At 47.7% G+C, this 19,076-nt stretch overlaps 1 protein-coding gene across 1 annotated transcript in view; it reads right to left on the bottom strand.

Moving 5' to 3' along the window:
* The window catches only part of EPG5 (ectopic P-granules 5 autophagy tethering factor), a 132,079-nt gene extending 114,862 nt beyond the window's left edge, over positions 1-17,217 (bottom strand). Inside the window, exons 1-2 of the mRNA XM_088476515.1 lie at positions 17,072-17,217; positions 891-1,796 (exon numbers count right to left, since the gene is read on the bottom strand). Of these exons, the coding sequence (XP_088332641.1) occupies positions 891-1,796; positions 17,072-17,125 (960 nt within the window). The 5' untranslated portion in view covers positions 17,126-17,217. The remainder of the gene's footprint in view (positions 1-890; positions 1,797-17,071) is intronic.
* Positions 17,218-19,076: the final 1,859 nt, after the last annotated feature.

Raw genomic sequence — 19,076 nt, forward strand, 5'->3', positions numbered from 1 at the left:
TATAGCCTGCGTGCATACATCATATCTGTAGCCTGCGTGCATACATCATATCTAGAGCCTGCGTGCATACATCATACAGTATCTATAGCCTGCGTGCATACATCATATCTGTAGCCTGCGTGCATACATCATACAGTATCTATAGCCTGTGTGCATACATCATATCTATAGCCTGCGTGCATACATCATATCTATAGCCTGCGTGAATACATCATATCTAAAGCCTGCGTGCATACATCATACAGTATCTATAGCCTGCGTGCATACATCATATCTATAGCCTGCGTGCATACATCATATCTATAGCCTGCGTGCATACATCATACAGTATCTATAGCCTGCGTGCATACATCATATCTATAGCCTGCGTGCATACATCATACAGTATCTATAGCCTGTGTGCATACATCATATCTATAGCCTGCGTGCATACATCATATCTATAGCCTGCGTGCATACATCATATCTATAGCCTGCGTGAATACATCATATCTAAAGCCTGCGTGCATACATCATACAGTATCTATAGCCTGTGTGCATACATCATATCTATAGCCAGCGTGCATACATCATATATCTATAACCTGTGTGCCTACATCATATCTATAGCCTGCGTGCATACCGCATAGATCTATAGCCTGCGTGCATACATCATATCTATAGCCTGCGTACATACATCATATATCTATAGCCTGTGTGCATACATCATATCTATAGCCTGAGTGCAGCTTTGCAATTGCGATCCTTGCTGAATCAGGCCTAGTGTCCAGTGCTTACTGTCTTTATATTGAATTTATCTAAATTCCAATCTGTATTATTAGCTCTGAGCACTTATAAATGAACCCCAGGAATTAGTACATTCAGTTAATGCACAGAGCCCAGCGAGTTACCTGCACAGTCATGTGCTCTTCCTTGAAATCCCACACTTTGCTCTTGATATTCTTCCAGTCAGAGATCATGATCTGGAGCTTGGCCTCCGCCAGTAGCAGCTGCTTCCTGCATCGGCCAAAGTTCATGAGCAGCTCGTGGAACTCGTGCCGGTCCTGGTGGGCGATTCTCTCAAACTCCTCGGTGAAAGAGTCCACATTCTCCAGCCAGGAACTCGGCTCGAATATCTTCAGCTGCTCCCTGGTGAAGGGGACAGGCCTGGGCTGTATGGGGAGCTCAGGATAGAGCCTCTCATTGGGGACGAGAGGTTTAATGGTGGCAACATCTCTCATGTGGTCCAAGATCTGCACGGGCAGCTCTGGGTACAAGGAGTTCACCTTGGATAAATGGAGGATCTCTTTGGCTTCCACAAGATGCTGAGGGTTGGCTGTACCCAGCTCCTTGAGAGCGAGGACTGCAGGACGTACGTCAGACACTTCTAGGGGGCGCTCGTCTAGGGAAGGGCTTGTTATTTCATCACATACAGTCTTTCCGGAGGGTAAATCACAGCTCTGAGCCGCACAGCTGACACTTACGTCAAGTTTTTCTCTTGCAGCATGAAGATCCTGATGGTCGGTGGCCCCCAGCCTTTCAGTCCCATCTTTATCCTCCGCGGTGGACACCTTAGAGGCTTCGTCACTTCGGCAGGAGGGGTCTGCCACAGACAAGCTGCTGAGTAGGCTAGTATCCAGTGTAGCAGTGTCATCGTCTAGCTGTATTTCTATGAAATTATCAGGGGGTCCGTGGTCTGCCTTCAGCTTTACAGGAGAGGACTCTGGTTCGGATACTGTAACAACATCAATCTCTTCCTCTAACACTGGAGTCTTTTCTGTTCTTAAATCCCCCAAAACTTGCTGCTTCTTCTTGGTCTAAGAAGACAAAGAAAATGGTCACCGCCTGATAAAGCAGTTATAGCAAGTAACACAATCTCAATGACTTCATTTAAAGTGAACAATTTTACTTTGTACTTTCCACTAACTCCAAACATAACATGGCGCTGGACCTGTTGCTAAGGGGCCTAATTATAATTAAATATTTGCAGCTTATTCCCCCAAAACACACGTTTTTGGGGGGATATTCGCAAATATTTAGTAACACCCCCATGTATGAAGAAGGGATCGCAGCAGATGTCTCAGATACCTGCTGCGATCCCTCCACTCCTGCAGGCAGCTGTATCCCCCATAGGTTTCTATGGGGAATGCCATGCTTCCAGATTTACCAACATCCGGAATGTGATGCATCCCGCATATTGGCCCCAGTAGCTGACGCCATCTGAAGATGGCATTAGCCCATTGTAACCTATGGGCTACATAATGCAAAAGTAGCCGGCGGGGTGCCCCCCCCCCCCCCGACACTCTCCCTCGGCAATGGTGGCCGCGTATGTGCAGTCAGCGGGACTATGTATGCGCGGTAGCCCCAACAACACTCCGGGCACATTGCAGGGACGGGCTCCTTTTCGAAGCCCCTGTCCCTGCGAGTGCCTGATGATACATTCCGGCGCTACGATCGCATATTGCAATTTGATCATGAGCGGTAAAGCCGTGCCCAGATCATTAATAAATGGGCCCCTAACGTTGGCAGCTGTAAAAAAACTCTACTAAGTTCACATTTACAAACATCAGCGCAATGTGGTGGTCGCACGCTTAGAACCTCAGGGTCAATATATGCTACGTCCTGTGCAATGATGGACATCAGAGATGTCGGGTCCTGGCTACAGGTCAAATACAACCTAGAACATCAGTAGGAAGAAAAGCAATAAATCCCATAAAACACAATTTTTCCCCTCTATGGCATTGTCTTAAAAGATGGTGTTTGTCATAGAGTTTTCTATACACCTATATTTTAGCCCCATCTGACCCTCTTCTGCATAGCAGAGGAATGATCGGCACTGTGCGTTGCTGTCAGTAGGGTGCGCCTTTCTGAGGAATTGAACACTGTGGGGAAATCTCAGTCCTCTTTTACTAGGATCAGTTCCCATGGTGACGATAAAAGCACCATAATTATACTCCAACAAATGGATCTGTGATTTTATTTTGCTGTAATGAAGATATTAAAAAAAAAACATTCGGTAAAGAAAATTACAATGCATGTATTATATCAGTCAGGGGGCGTATGATGCCCTTATGTGGCCGTTCACCAAAGCTTATTTTGGGGATCGGGCACATTTCAAATCATGTTGAAGATGTGGGGTCCGTGTCACTCCTCAATACAGAGGTTACCAATAAAGTCTGCAGCCTCGGAAAGATAGAGGGGACTCAGGGCCTGATTCAGAGCCGGACGCTCTGAACGAGCGCCCGCTCTGAATCAGGGCATTTTTTTTTTTTTTTTTAATAGTGCGGCCTTTGGCCGCTCGCATAGCTGTGGGTTACCACCCACAGCTTATGCGAGCGTCCATGATGATGGTCGCGATGGTCAAGACCATCACGACCATCGGGCTTGCGACGAGACCCTTGCGGTAGGGTCTCGTGGCCGCAAGCCCTGGAGTGCTTTTGGCTCTATCAGAGCCAAAAGCACTCCCACTGACATCACTAGTGAGGTCAGTGGGGCCTGCCCCAGACGGTAGGCGTTCCCATGGGAACGCCTCCGTCTGGGCAGCCACGCCCCCGGCATGCCCACCAAAGGGGGCGTGCTGTCACTCACCATCGACAGCACGACCCCTTTGGTGCGAGACCCATAGCGACGGCTTGGCCGTCGTTATTCGGGTCTCGCGCTTGCGCACGACGAAGCCGCCTCCGTCATGCGCACTTGGGCAACATCGACCCGCTTGCGAGCGGGTCTGAATTAGTCCCTCACTCCACCCCCTGTAACACTTCTCTCTTGACCAGGAGAGTTGTTTCTGTTGAGTGGTGATCGCCCCCCCATCCCCCTGTATGCAGGAGCTGGCCATAATTTTGACTATATTCGGATTACAGATAGACAGTAAAAAGGTAGACAATGTCTAGATAGACACCAGATGATAGACAGGCAATAAGTCAACAGGGACAAAATGTAGTCAGGGACAAGAGGTCGACACAGTAAGTGTCGACATAGAAGGACAACAGTTACAAAAGGTCGACAATGTCAAAATGTCGACACATAAATGGTCAACATTTTTTTCGTTAGGTTTAGACCAGTGGTTACCAAACTGTGCGCCGTGGCACCCTGGGGTGCCATGGAACACTTGCAGGGGTGCCTCAGGGTGGTGGTCCACAACCAAATAAAATTATTTATGATCAATGTAATGTAACTATGTTAACAAACAGAAGTGCAAACCAGTCCACCACCACATAACTGGACCCAAGGATGACAAGTCAGCACTATTTATTTCACTTACTATTTTACTACATTTTTTTCAGAATTTCTCAATAAGAAACTTAAACTTAGGGGTGCCGTGAAAACAATGATGTTACTGTAGGGCGCCTTGATTCAAAAAAGTTTGGGAACCATTGGGTTAGACAGTTACCTTGATGGTTAGGGTCAGGCACTTACCCCGATGGTTAGGGTTAGGCACCAGGAGGGAGGGTTAGGGTTAGGCACTAGAAGGGACGGTTAGGGTCAGGTACCCACCCTGACGGTTAGGGCTAGGCACCAGGAGGGAGAGTTAGGGTTAGGCACTAGAAGGGACTGTTAGGATCAGGTACCCGCCCCGATGGTTAGAGTTAGGCACCAGGAGGGAGGGTTAGGGTTAGGCACCAGGGGGGAGAGTTAGGGTTAGGCACCAGGGGGGAGAGTTAGGCACTAGAAGGGAGGGTTAGGCTTAGGTACCCACCCCAACAGTTAGCGTTAGGCACCAGGAGGGAGGGTCAGTGTTAGGCACCGGGAGGGATTGTTAGGGTTAAGCACTAGAAGGGATGGTTAGGGTCAGACGCCCACCTGATGGTTAGGGTTAGGCACCAGGAGGGAGGATCAGGGTTAGGCACTAGAAGGGGCAGTTAGGGTTAAGAACTAGGAGGGACGGTTAGGGTCAGACACCCATCCGATGGTTAGGCACCAGGAGGGAGGGTTAGGCACCAGGAGGGTGGTTCAGGGTTAGGCACCAGGAGGGAGGGTCAGGATTAGGCACCAGGAGGGAGGGTCAGACACCCAGCCGATGGTTAGGGTTAGGCACCAGGAGGGAGGGTTAGGCACTAGAGGGAACGGTTAGGGTCAGACACCCACAGATGGTTAAGGTTAGGCACCAGGAGGGAAGGTTAGGCACTAGATGTGATGGTTAGGGTCAGACACCCACCCGATGGTTAGGGTTAGGCACCAGGAAGGAGGGTCAGGGTTAGGCACCAGGAAGGAGGGTCAGGGTTAGGCACCAGGAGGGAGGGTCAGACACCCATCCGATGGTTAGGCACCAGGAGGCAGGATCAGGGTTAGGCACCAAGAGGGAGAGTTAGGCACCAGGAGGGAGGGTCAGGGTTTGGTACCACGAGGGAGGGTTAGGCACCAAGAGGGAGGGTCAGGGTTAGGCACCAGGAAGGAGGGTTAGGCACCAGGAGGGAGGGCCAGGGTTAGGCACCAGGAGGGCGGGTCAGGGTGAAGATTAGAGTAAAAAAAAAAAAGGGGTCAGACTTTTTTTGTGTCGACATTTTCACCCGTCGACCTTCTTCCATTTCGACCTTTTGTCCACGTCGACTTATTGCCAGACTAACATATGGTGTCTACCTAAACACTTTTGAAATTTCAAACCGAACACTCATAGAAAATGGAGAAGGACCAGTAAACCCAAAGCCCAAGCTGCATTACACACAGGCGCTGCTAATAATATTGTCACATACAGAACATGTAACAGTCGCAAGATGAATTTAAGGTTATTTCACATTTTCTTATCAGAGTTCAAGTTACTGTTCCCGGTTATCAGTCCTTTGTCGCTGGGGGAACCATGGCTACAGTGTCCTCCCAAAATAGACAGGCAGAATGTTGTGGGCATAACATCATCTCCCTCTCAAAGGTATATTCAGTCCTGAGAAGGATACATGGAGGCAGCAGGAAGTCACAGACAGTGGGCCTGATTCAGACCCGGTCGCAAGCGCTGAGCGGTGCAACCGGGTCGATGGTGGCCCACTGAGCATGCGCACGACGGAGCCGGCTCCATCGTGCGCATGCGCGAGACCCGGATAGCGACGGGCGCTCCGTCGCTCCGGGTCTCGCAACAAAGGGGGCGAGCTGTCGATGTTGAGTGACAGCTCGCCCCCTTTGGTGGGCGGGTCGGGGGAGTGGTTGCCCAAACGAAGGCGTTCCCATGTGAACGCCTACCGTTTGGTGGCGGCCCCACTGACATCACGAGTGATGTCAGTGGAGAGATTTCGGCTCTGTTAGAGCCAAAATTTCTCTGGGGCTTGCGGCCACGAGACCCTACCACAAGGGTCTCATCGCAAACCCGATGGTCGCGATGGTCTTGACCATCGCGACCATCATTATGGCCTGCACGCAATAGCTGTGGGTGGTCACCCACAGCTATGCGAGCGGCCAGGAGGCCATTAAAAAAAAAACAAAAGCCCGGCCCTGATTCAGAGCGAGCGCTCTGTCAGAGCGTCCGGCTCTGAATCAGGCCCAGAGTTATATGGTGGGAGGAGCAGGGTCCCCATCAGCACAGAGTGTATCAGGAGAGGAGTGATGTGTTAGTGAGGACAGGGCTGCATGTGACAGGGGCAGTGAAGTGATGTGAGGAGGGGAATGGAGGCAGCAGGGACATACAGACTGAGGAGGAGATTTAATAAAGCTTGGAGAGAGATAAATAGCACCAACCAATCAGCTCCTAACAGTCACTTTACAGGCTGTGTTTGAAAAATGACAATTAGAAGCTGATTGGTTGGTGCTATTTATCTCTCTCCAAGCTTTATTAAATCTCCTCCTAAGAATTATATGGTGGAAGAAGCAGGTTCCCCAAAAACACAGAGTAGTGATATGGGACTCTTGCCATGCCAGGGCAGGAAGATTACCTACATACTTCTCATATATAAAATAATTTCCTGGATAGAGTTTTCCTTTTATTGTGGTCATTTCTATAAATATGGCTTATTAGAAGTACAAGGAGACAGTTACTGAACAAGCTCATTGCTGGGAAGTGATAGCTGGGAAGCACAGGGCGTTTATCTGATTATCCTCACATGCTGCTTATGAAATAACTAGGGGTGCTGACTAACATGAGACCAGGGGCCTTCAGCAATGACACTGAACATTTACTGCTGCTCAGAGGAACGTTACAGATGTTACAGTACATTAGCTCTCCAATGGCTGTGGAACTACAAGTTCTAGCAAGCCCTGCAATTTCATTGAACACAGTATACGGTTTTCCCGTACCACTATTCATCATTCTTCTAGCATTTTAATGTATTTTCATACATTGAAAAGGGTTAAAAAGAAGTAAAGCTTATGATCTGACCTTTAATAAGTAGATGGATGATAACCCCCATTATCTTCCCCAAGATTCAGATCACTACACTCATACCTTGGCCTAGAGCAAAATCAAGACCTTGTACGCTCCTAGCCAGACCCTATGGGCAGCACAGACGGTGTAATGGTTAGCATTGCTGCCTCACAGCACTGGGTTCGATTCCCACCACGGCTCTAACTGTGTGGAGTCTGTATATTCTCCCTGTGCTTGTGTGAGTTTCCCCCGGGAACTCCGGTTTCCTCCCACACTCCAAGAAATATACTGGTAGGTTAATTGGCTCCCAACAAAAATAACCCGTGTGTGTGTGATAGGGAATATAGATTGTAAGCTCCACTGGGGCAGGGACTGATGTGAATGGCCAACTATTCTCTGTAAAGCGCTGCGGAATGTGTGTGTGCGCGAGACCCGGATAGCGACGGGCAAACCGTCGCTCCGGGTCTCGTACCAAAGGGGATGTGCTGTCGATGTTGAGTGACAGCACGCCCCTTTTGGTGGGCGTGCCGGGGGCATGGCTGCCCATACGGAGGCGTTCCCATGGGAACGCCTACCGTCTGGGGCCGGCCCCACTGACATCACAAATGATGTCAGTGGGAGTGCTTTCGGCTCTGTTTGAGCCGAAAGCACTCCAGGGCTTGCGGCAAATGAGACCCTACCACAAGGGTCTCGTCGCAAGCCCGATGGTCTTGACCATCGCAACCATCTTCCTGGCCGCTCGCTATAGCTGTGGGTGGTCACCCACAGCTATACGAGCGGCCAGGAGGCCGCTCTAAAAATCAAGAAGGACGGCCCTGATTCAGAGCGTCCGGCTCTGAATCAGGGCCACAGTTAGTGCAGTTTATGACCATACAGTCAGATTGTCATCATCCAAATGCTTTTCTGTAAGACCCAATAGGTCCTAGTTCAATGTTTATCAGAGCTGGCTGTCATTTGTACCCAACACACTCAAATTGATCCGCTTGAATATTACATTAAAAACAGTGTCTAATTATGTGTATTCCAAGCCACATGACTAACAGACAGCACATTAATAAATATAGAGTATGTTAAATTTGTGCTGTGTTATAGCTATATAGTAATGTCCATATTCAACGTTTTACATGCCTGCAAAGAGTCTACAACTTCTGGGCAACTATGAATATTCATGAAAGCGTGTACAGCCCACGTACTGGCAGGAGCATGCTCAGTGCTGTCCTGCGAAACGCCCCGTGACATCACCACACTGGAGGATATGCCTGGCCTTGTAAACAGGCTTCCGATTGGCTCTAAAAACTCACATGGGCGTCACAGAGACTTCATCAGACAAAAACAGCTAAATAATAATAATGGCCGAAGCATTAACGCAGGGAGCGTCAGACTAATAAATGGCACCGTTTTCTGGCTAGAGATGGTGTCCATGCTAATAGCGGTACAGTACAGTGCACATAATGTTATTAGTCAGGCTGCTGTATAATTTCCTGTTCAGTTTTTGTTTTTCAAAACTGCACAAGTTACATTTTAGCCAGTGACATAATAGGCTCTGTGCAGTCAGCATCCAGAAGAGGAGCCAAAACATTCAGCTATACAAGTAACTTGTGCCCCACAAAGCAAGAAAACACAGATGTGCCCTGTAGGACAGTTTGTGCGACTTAAGGTGCCCACACACTTACCGACTTGCTGACGATCCGACATTGTGCACGATTTCCCTTGAAACTCTCCCCGGCAGCTCAGCACACGAATCTCTCCTGCATCCAGACTTTTTCCAGTGCAGATCGGCAGATCTGCCCTACAACACGGCAGATCTGACGATGCGATGTGCGACCAGTGGGGACGCGCATCGCATCGTGATCGTGAGTGGGGACTCACGATTTGGGCATTTTTTTACACGATCTGTCGTTACAATGCGCCAGAATCGGCCAGATCGTGTAAAAAAAAAAATTTGCCAAGTGTGTAGGCACCTTTAGACGCCCTGCCATGGATAGTGATTCCTGCACTTTGGTCTATTTTTCTTGAATTTGAGTCTTATTTGCATCGTAGCCGCATACAAAGGCGCTCACATTGTACCAGACATACTAGATTAGGTATAACTTTGTCGAAAAGGAATGGTATTAAGTCGCAGATTAAGCATAACAATGCGTGGTGCAAGGCACGGCGCCGGTCACTCGTATTGGACCTCTGGCCCTGATTCAGAGCCGGACGCTCTGACAGAGCACTCGCTCTGAATCAGGGCCGTCCCTCTGGTATTTTAGAGCGGCCTCCCGGCCGCTCGCATAGCTGTGGGTGACCACCCACAGCTATAGCGAGCGGCCAGGAAGATGGTCGCGATGGTCAAGACCATCGTGACCATCAGGCTTGCGACGAGACCCTTGTGGTAGGGTCTCGTTGCCGCAAGCCCTGGAGTGCTTTCGGCTCTATCAGAGCCAAAAGCACTCCCACTGACATCACTAGTGATGTCAGTGGGGCCGGCCCCAGACGGTAGGCGTTCCCATGGGAATGCCTCCATCTGGGCAGCCACGCCCCCGGCATGCCCACCAAAAGGGGCGTGCTGCCACTCACCATCGACAACACGCCCCCTTTGGTACGAGACCCTGAGCGACGGCTTGCCCGTCGCTATCCGGGTCTCGCGCATGCACACGACGGAGCCGGCTCCGTCGTGTGCATGTGCACTGGGCCAACATCCACTCGCTTGCGAGCGGGTCTGAATCAGGCCCTCTGTGCTTTGCCTTTCTTCACGCAGATTAGCGAGTGAGCCGCACACAGAAGTGCAATGCTCTAGTACCCTGAGTACTGATGCTGTATTTCATGTAGCGTCTGTCACATTAATGATGCAAATTAGACGCAGATTTTGTGATGAGAAGACTCTGCCGGGACGCTTTGCGCCGGTTAACTCCGAACAGCGCGAACTGATGACAGGTGAACGTGGCACATCTGTACACAAGTCGAACGAAGAAACAACGGGACAGAAATATGAAAGCCCTTTCACCTCAGTGACTGTGCTGCATCCTTAATCTAAAGTGCAATGTACAGATGTGCCCACATACATCTATCCTCTGTGCGCTACACATAACGCGGGAGCTCAGTTTGACTCTGTAGCGCTGAGCGTCTTTTCGTGCGGCTTTTTACCTTCAAATGCATCTTATTTGCAAAGCGATTCGCATTGGTAGCACAAGCAGCTTCTGCTGATTAAAATGATATGCAGCATGCATATATTGTGTGTGCGACTGCAGGTGTATGCATGTGAATCGCTACGTTACAGTGTTACAGCTGCTGACACTGTAACATAGCATGCAGATACATTCGTAATCACACACAAAACATAGCCATGCGGCATATCATTTTAAGTATTCAAGTCTTCATGAATATGAGCTTGGCACACCTATCTTTGGATTCAAGTCCGGGCTCTGGCTGGGCCACTCAAGGACATTCACAGAGCTGTCCTGAAGCCACTCCTTTCATATCTTGGCTGTGTGCTTAGGGTCGTTGTCCTGCTGAAAGATGAACCGTCACCCCAGTCTGAGGTCAAGAGCGCTCTGGAGCAGGTTTTCATCCAGGATGTCTCTGTACATTGCTGCATTCATCTTTCCCTCTATCCTAACAGGTCTCCCAGTTCCTGCCGCTGAAAAACATCCCCACAGCATGATGCTGCCACCACCCTGCTTCACTGTAGGGATGGTATTGGCCTGGTGATGAGCGGTGCCTGGTTTCCTCCAAACAGAACGCCTAGCATTGACGCCAAAGAGTTCAATCTTTGTTTGTCATGGTCTGAGAATCCTTCAGGTGCATTTTGGCAGACTCCAGGCGGGCTGCCATGTGCTGTTTACTAAGGAGTGTTTTCCGTCTTGCCACTCTACCATACAGGCCTAATTGGTGGATTGCTGCAGAGATAGTTGTCCTTCTGGAAGGTTCTCCTCTCTCCACAGAGGAATGCTGTAGCTCTGACAGCATGACCGTCGGGTTCTTGGTCACCTCCCTGACTAGGACCCTTCTCCCCCGATAGCTCAGTTTAGACGGCCGGCCAACTCTAGGAAGAGTCCTGGTGGTTCTGAACTTCTTCCATATACGGATGATGGAGGCCACTGTGCTCATTGGGACCTTCAAAGCAGCAGATATTTTTTTTGTACCCTTCCCCAGATTTGTGCCTCGAAACAATCCTGTCTCGGAGGTCTACACACAATTCCTTGGACTTCATGCTTGGTTTGCGCTCTGACATGTGTTGGACCTTATACTGACAGGTGTGTGCCTTTCAAAATCATGTCCAAACAACTGAATTTACCACAGGTAGACTCCAATTAAGCTGTAGGAACATCTCAAGGATGATCAGTGGAAACAGGATGCACCTGAGCTCAATTTTGAGCTTCATGGCAAAGGCTGTGAATACTTATGTACATGTGATTTCTTAGTTTTATTTTTTTTAATGAAATTTGCAAAAATCTCAAAAAAACTTTTTACACGTTGTCATTATGGGGTATTGTGTGTAGAATTTTGAGGACAAAAATTAATTTATTCCATTTTGGAATAAGGCTGTAACATAACATACTTTCCGGATGCACTGTACACCCCAACAATATCCGTAGTGTGACAGGGTTAGTAAAAAATTACCCCATTTGTACATAATATAATAATGCAACGAAGTTAGGAGGAAGGGTGCTGGGCTTGAGTTAAGAGAACAGTATTTAGGGCACTTTTAAAGAATTGGAGGTTGGAGGCAAGACTGATTGTGCGTAATCCGAATTGATGGGCGTAACATGATGTAACATAGCGGCTTTCTACGTCCTATAGTAACAGCTGGGAGGGTCCATACACAATCAGTCCAGACGTTAACGATGACAACTATCCCCAGAACCAGCATTACGCCAGCCCCCTCCAGCAATCCTAAGAGATATGCTTCTTAAAAGGCTTATGGAAAGGTCTGTGTCTAAATGTGTCGCTGTTTAAAGGTGCGTACACACTAGACGATTCGCTCCATGAGCGATATAGTCTAGTGTGTCCCTAGCAGGGGTGTGCTCAGTGTCGTTAACGACATTCAGCACACACACTGAACGATATCATGAACGATAACGTTCAGTGCCGGGCATCCTCCCTCATCCCCGAACATGCAACAACCTGACAATATCGCCCGGTTGGCCTACGTGTTCGGGCGATGAACGACAATGACCAACGACCTGCGGGAGCGTGTATCGTTGGTCGTTATCGTTCATCGTTTTAGCGTACGCACTGGCCGATATAGTGAACGACTGAACGATAACGTTCAGTCGCTTATAATATCGGCAAGTGTGTACGCACCTTTAGTCTCTACTCAACCTAAGAAAGCTCCCACCCTGCCAACCTGGTTTCATCTCCCTGGCCATAAGGTAATGCAAAGCAACAATAAAGCGAAAATCTATTTACAGATGTACAGTATGTGTATGCATATTGTGTGCACACGTGCTGGACGGAAGTGAATATCTCATGGAAAGTTAGATGAGCCGCATTAGTCCGATAATAAAACTCAACTTCAATTTTCATGTGAGAGATATTTGACCTGTGCGTACACCAACAAGACATCATCATCAGGACTGTTTTACAGCAATATATTTAATATACTGAAGTGTGACAGCTGACTCATTAATAATGGCTCCTGCTAATTACTAGTGTGCACATAAGTACTAAGATGCCCGTGGCAGTAAATAAATTCTTCACGTGTGCATATAATGACTCAAGCACATAACAAGCCAGGAAGGCGATCATAGCACAGGTAGCAGCGCATCTGTGTCACTGCTGGTTATATGAAGTCATTCGTCACCCTCATAACAGGCTCCGAAGGACACAGCGACAGAGGACATGGAGACATATGCACCAGCCATGTGACGTGCCCGCACAATACATGTAGGCCTACATAATTCTCTGTTACATCAGTCAAATAGGTACACAATGGGGTTTATGTATCAAGCAGTGAAAAGCGTGGAGAAGTGGACCGGGGGAGAAGTTGCCCATAGCAACCACTCAGCTTGGAAGTAGCATTTATCAAGTACAGTCTATAAAATAATAGGTAGGAGCTGATTGGTTGCTATGGGCAACTTCTCACTGCTTTATTGTTCTCATATAAACCCCAATTTATCTTCACAGGGATGGGACAATTTTTTTCCGTTCACAAACTTCTTTGCCAGCAAAGTCGGCGTCCTGGGGCCTCAGTGGAGTGATCTGAAATCCTGAAACTGTGGCACAGTACAGGGGGGCTGGTGGAACAACTATGCAATTCATAGCACCACAACCCCCCCTCCCCACACACACACACACATATACACCTTTCACCTGGATCTACCCACCCAGCATTTCCCGAGGGGAGACAAGTTGGTAAGTATGAGGTTACAGCGACATGGGAGTCTCTGTACAAATGTAAATATCACGGGCCTGATACAATCACATGTAAAGCGGGGCTGACAGGATGCAGATCTCTGCCTGTATACAGAGAAGGCCACATCGCCCCTATGTCATCATTATCACCACGCATTTGTACCAGCCCTATCGTTAGTGTAAAAGGTCTGTCCGAAATGGCCTGATCTCTGCGTATGGCATACAAACACCTCTGTAATTACATCTACAATACAGTGACATACACTCATATAGTGTATCCGTCTAATATCCTACATGACAATACAGTGACATACACCCATATAGTGTATCCGTCTAATATCCTACATGACTATACAGTGACATACACTCATATAGTGTATTCCGTCTAATATCCTACGTGACAATACAGTGACATACACCCATATAGTGTATTCCGTCTAATATCCTACGTGACAATACAGTGACATACACCCATATAGTGTATTCCGTCTAATATCCTACATGACAATACAATGACATACACTCATAGTGTATCCGTCTAATATCCTACATGACAATACAGTGACATACACTCATATAGTGTATTCCATCTAATATCCTACGTGACAATACAGTGACATACACCCATATAGTGTATTCCGTCTAATATCCTACGTGGCAACACAGTGACATACACCCATATAGTGTATTTCGTCTAATATCCTATGTGACAATACAGTGACATACACTCATATAGTGTATTCCTTCTAATATCCTACGTGACAATACAGTGACATACACCCATATAGTGTATTCCTTCTAATATCCTACGTGACAATACAGTGACATACACCCATATAGTGTATTCCGTCTAATATCCAACGTAACAATACAGTGACATACACTCATATAGTGTATCCTTCTAATATCCTACATGACAATACAGTGACATACACCCATATAGTGTATTTCGTCTAATATCCAACGTGACAATACAGTGACATACACTCATATAGTGTATTCCGTCTAATATCCTACATGACAATACAGTGACATACACCCATATAGTGTATTCCGTCTAATATCCTACGTGACAATACAGTGACATACACTCATATAGTGTATTCCTTCTAATATCCTACGTGACAATACAGTGACATACACCCATTTAGTGTATTTCGTCTAATATCCTACGTGACAATACAGTGACATACACTCATATAGTGTATTCCGTCTAATATCCTACGTGACAATACAGTGACATACACTTATATAGTGTATTCCGTCTAATATCCTACATGACAATACAGTGACATACACCCATATAGTGTATTCCGTCTAATATCCTACGTGACAATACAGTGACATACACTCATATAGTGTATTCCTTCTAATATCCTACGTGACAATACAGTGACATACACTCATATAGTGTATTCCGTCTAATATCCTACGTGACAATACAGTGATGTACACCCATCTAGTGTATTCCTACTAATATCCTACATGACAATACAGTGACATACACTCATATAGTGTATTCCTTCTAATATCCTACGTGACAATACAGTGACATACACCCATATAGTGTATTCCGTCTAATATCCTACGTGACAATACAGTAGTTACAAAGCTTTTTAGCCCCCTTTATATTAACATGAACCATTTTCATCTCAGCTTGTCCAAACGCAACTCCCTCTGCTCCCAGTACATGCAGCACTGAGACCTATGGAGGAACTGAAGAGGGCTCTTACTCACTGACCCAGGCCCATGGTGTGAATATATGATATAATGTATGAGGCTAATGGGGCCACTGAGGAAGGGGTCTCTCATCCCTAGCCTGGCTCATGTTATATAAAATGTATGTGGCAGCTGAGGAGGGGTCTCTCGCACACTGACCCAACCAATGGTATATATATTGTAGTGTATGAGGCAGCTGAGGAGGGGTCTCTCACACACTGACCCAACCAATGGTATATATATTATTGTGTATGAGGTAGCTCAGGAAGGGTGGTCTTAAACACTGACCCATGCCCATGGTATATATAATATACTGTTTGGAGCAGCTGAGGGGGTCTTACAAACTGACCCATGCCCATGGTATATATAATATAATGTATAGGGCAGCTGAGGAGGGGTGTCTTATAAACTGACCCAGGCCCATGGTATATATAATATACTGTATGGAGCAGCTGTGGAGGGGGTCTTACACACTGACCCAGGCCCATGGTACATATAATCTACAGTATAGGGCAGCTGAGGAGGGGGGTCTTACACACTGACCCAGGCCCATGGTACATATAATCTACAGTATAGGGCAGCTGAGGGGGTCTTACACACTGACCCAGGCCCATGGTATATATAATATACTGTACGGAGCAGCTGAGGAGGGGTGTCTTACACACTGACCCAGGCCCATGGTATATATAATATACTGTATGGAGCAGCTGAGGAGGGGGTCTTACACACTGACCCAGGCCCATGGCACATATAATCTACAGTATAGGGCAGCTGAGGGGGTCTTACACACTGACCCAGGCTCATTGTATATATAATATACTGTATGTAGCAGCTGAGGAGGGGGGGGGGTCTCACACTGACCCAGGCCCATGGAATATATAATATACTGTATAGGGCAACTGAGGGGTCTTACACACTGACCCAGGCCCATGTACATATAATATACTGTATGGAGCAGCTGCGGAGGGGGGGTCTTACACATTGACCCAGGCCCATGGTATATATAATATACTGTATGGAGCAGCTGTGGAGGGGGGGTCTTACACACTGACCCAGGCCCATGGTATATATAATATACTGTACGGAGCAGCTGAGGAGGGGTGTCTTACACACTGACCCAGGCCCATGGTATATATAATATACTGTATGGAGCAGCTGCGGAGGGGGGGTCTTACACATTGACCCAGGCCCATGGTATATATAATATACTGTATGGAGCAGCTGTGGAGGGGGGGTCTTACACACTGACCCAGGCCCATGGTATATATAATATACTGTACGGAGCAGCTGAGGAGGGGTGTCTTACACACTGACCCAGGCCCATGGTATATATAATATACTGTATGGAGCAGCTGCGGAGGGGGGGTCTTACACATTGACCCAGGCCCATGGTATATATAATATACTGTATGGAGCAGCTGTGGAGGGGGGGTCTTACACACTGACCCAGGCCCATGGTACATATAATATACTGTACGGAGCAGCTGAGGAGGGGGTCTTACACACTGACCCAGGCCCATGGTGTTTATAATATACTGTATGGAGCAGCTGCGGAGGGGGTCTTACACAGTGCACACTCCTGGCAGTGAAGGGGTCACACACAGGGCTCAGCAGGGGGTGGGCGTGGACAGGCGCTGATGGAGGGGAGAGGTGGGAGGGTCACAGGTCAGGCCCCGCCCCTATGCAGGGGTATAGGACCGGAGGGCGCGGTGGGGGAGGGTGCGGGGTCCTGGCGCCCCCCGGGTATAGCGGTACCTTGTCATGCTTGGCTCTGCTCCTCGCCTTGCGGGGCCGCACCGCCTCGGCCATGCTGCGGTGTCTGTGGATGAGGCTGTGCCTGTACACACTGACATAATAATAACCCGTCCCCGAGCGCTGGGGCAGCAGGTGGTCACATGACGAGAAGCTGCCGCCAATCACACGGCGCTGGGTGACGTCATCCCGGAGTACGGGCGGCGGGCGGGGACAATCTATCTGACAGGCGCAGCTGCCAGTGCTGGCATCAGATCTGCAGCAGACAGAGGATTGGCTGCTGGTCGGATGGTTCATGTCCTGGTTATACATAGCTGTCATATACATGGCTTATACACACCGGTTATCATATCACACACATAACATGTCACATGCATGGCTGTATACACACCTAACATGTCACGTACGTGGCTGTACACACACCTAACATGTCACATACGTGGCTGTACACACACCTAACATGTCACATACATGGCTGTACACACACCTAACATGTCACATACATGACTGTACACACACCTAATATGTCACTTACACGGCTGTACACACATAACGGGCAAAATTTACTAAGCGGTGGTTTGACGGCGGTTTCTATTCTATTCTAAACCCCGGCGGTTTCTATTCTATTCTAAACCCCGGCGGTTTGGTGGCGGTTTCTTTTCCATTCTAAGCCCCGGGGGTTTGTTTTGGCAGCAGTTTCTAAATGACAGCCCTGTTCTATTCTCTTCTAAAATGTGTTTTGATGGCAGTTTTGCAGCGGTTTTGGCCTTAGTAAATCTGCAGATAGCAAAACCGCCGCCAAACCACAGTCAAAACACATTTTAGAATAGAATAGAACAGGGCTGCATTTAGAGACTGCTGCAAAACCAAACCCCCGGGGCTTAGAATGGAAAAGAAACCGTTGTCAAACCGCCGCTTAGTAAATTTTGCCCAACATGTCACACGGCTGTACACACACACATAACATGTCACTTACATGGCTGTACACACACACATAACATGTCACTTACATGGCTGTACACACACACACCTAACGTCAAATAAATGGCTGTACACACACACACACCTAACTTGTCACATGCATGGCTGTACACACACACCTAACATGTCACATATGGCTGTACACACACACACACACACACACACACACACACACCCCCCCCCCCCCCCCTAATATGTCACATAGATGACTGTACACACACCAAACATATCACTTACATGGCTGTACACACACCTAACATGTCACATACATGACTGTACACACACCTAACATGTCACTTACATGACTGTACACACACATAACTTGTCACATACATGGCTGTACACACAAACCTAACATGTCACATACATGGCTATACACACACACTAAACATGTCACATACATGGCTGTACACACACAACATGTCACATACATGGCTGTACACACACATAACATGTCACATACATGGCTGTACACACACATAACATGTCACATACATGGCTGTACACACACACACCTAACATGTCACATACATGGCTATACACTAAACATGTCACATACATGGCTGTACACACACACCTATCATGTCACATACATGGCTGTACACACACCTAACATGTCACATACATGGCTATACACACACACACTAAACATGTCACATACATGGCTATACACACACCTAACATGTCACTTGCATTGCTGTACACACACATAACATGTCACTTACATGGCTGTACACACACACCTATCATGTCACATACATGGCTGTACACACACACCTAACATGTCACATACGTGGCTGTACACACACCTAACATGTCACATACATGACTGTACACACACCTAACATGTCACATACATGGCTGTACACACACCTAACATGTCACATACATGACTGTACACACACCTAATATGTCACTTACACGGCTGTACACACATAACGGGCAAAATTTACTAAGCGGTGGTTTGACGGCGGTTTCTATTCTATTCTAAACCCCGGCGGTTTCTATTCTATTCTAAACCCCGGCG

This window comes from Taudactylus pleione, unplaced genomic scaffold (assembly GCF_031769625.1).
Source record: "Taudactylus pleione unplaced genomic scaffold, aTauple2 ptg000189l, whole genome shotgun sequence".
NCBI classification, from domain to species: domain Eukaryota; kingdom Metazoa; phylum Chordata; class Amphibia; order Anura; family Myobatrachidae; genus Taudactylus; species Taudactylus pleione.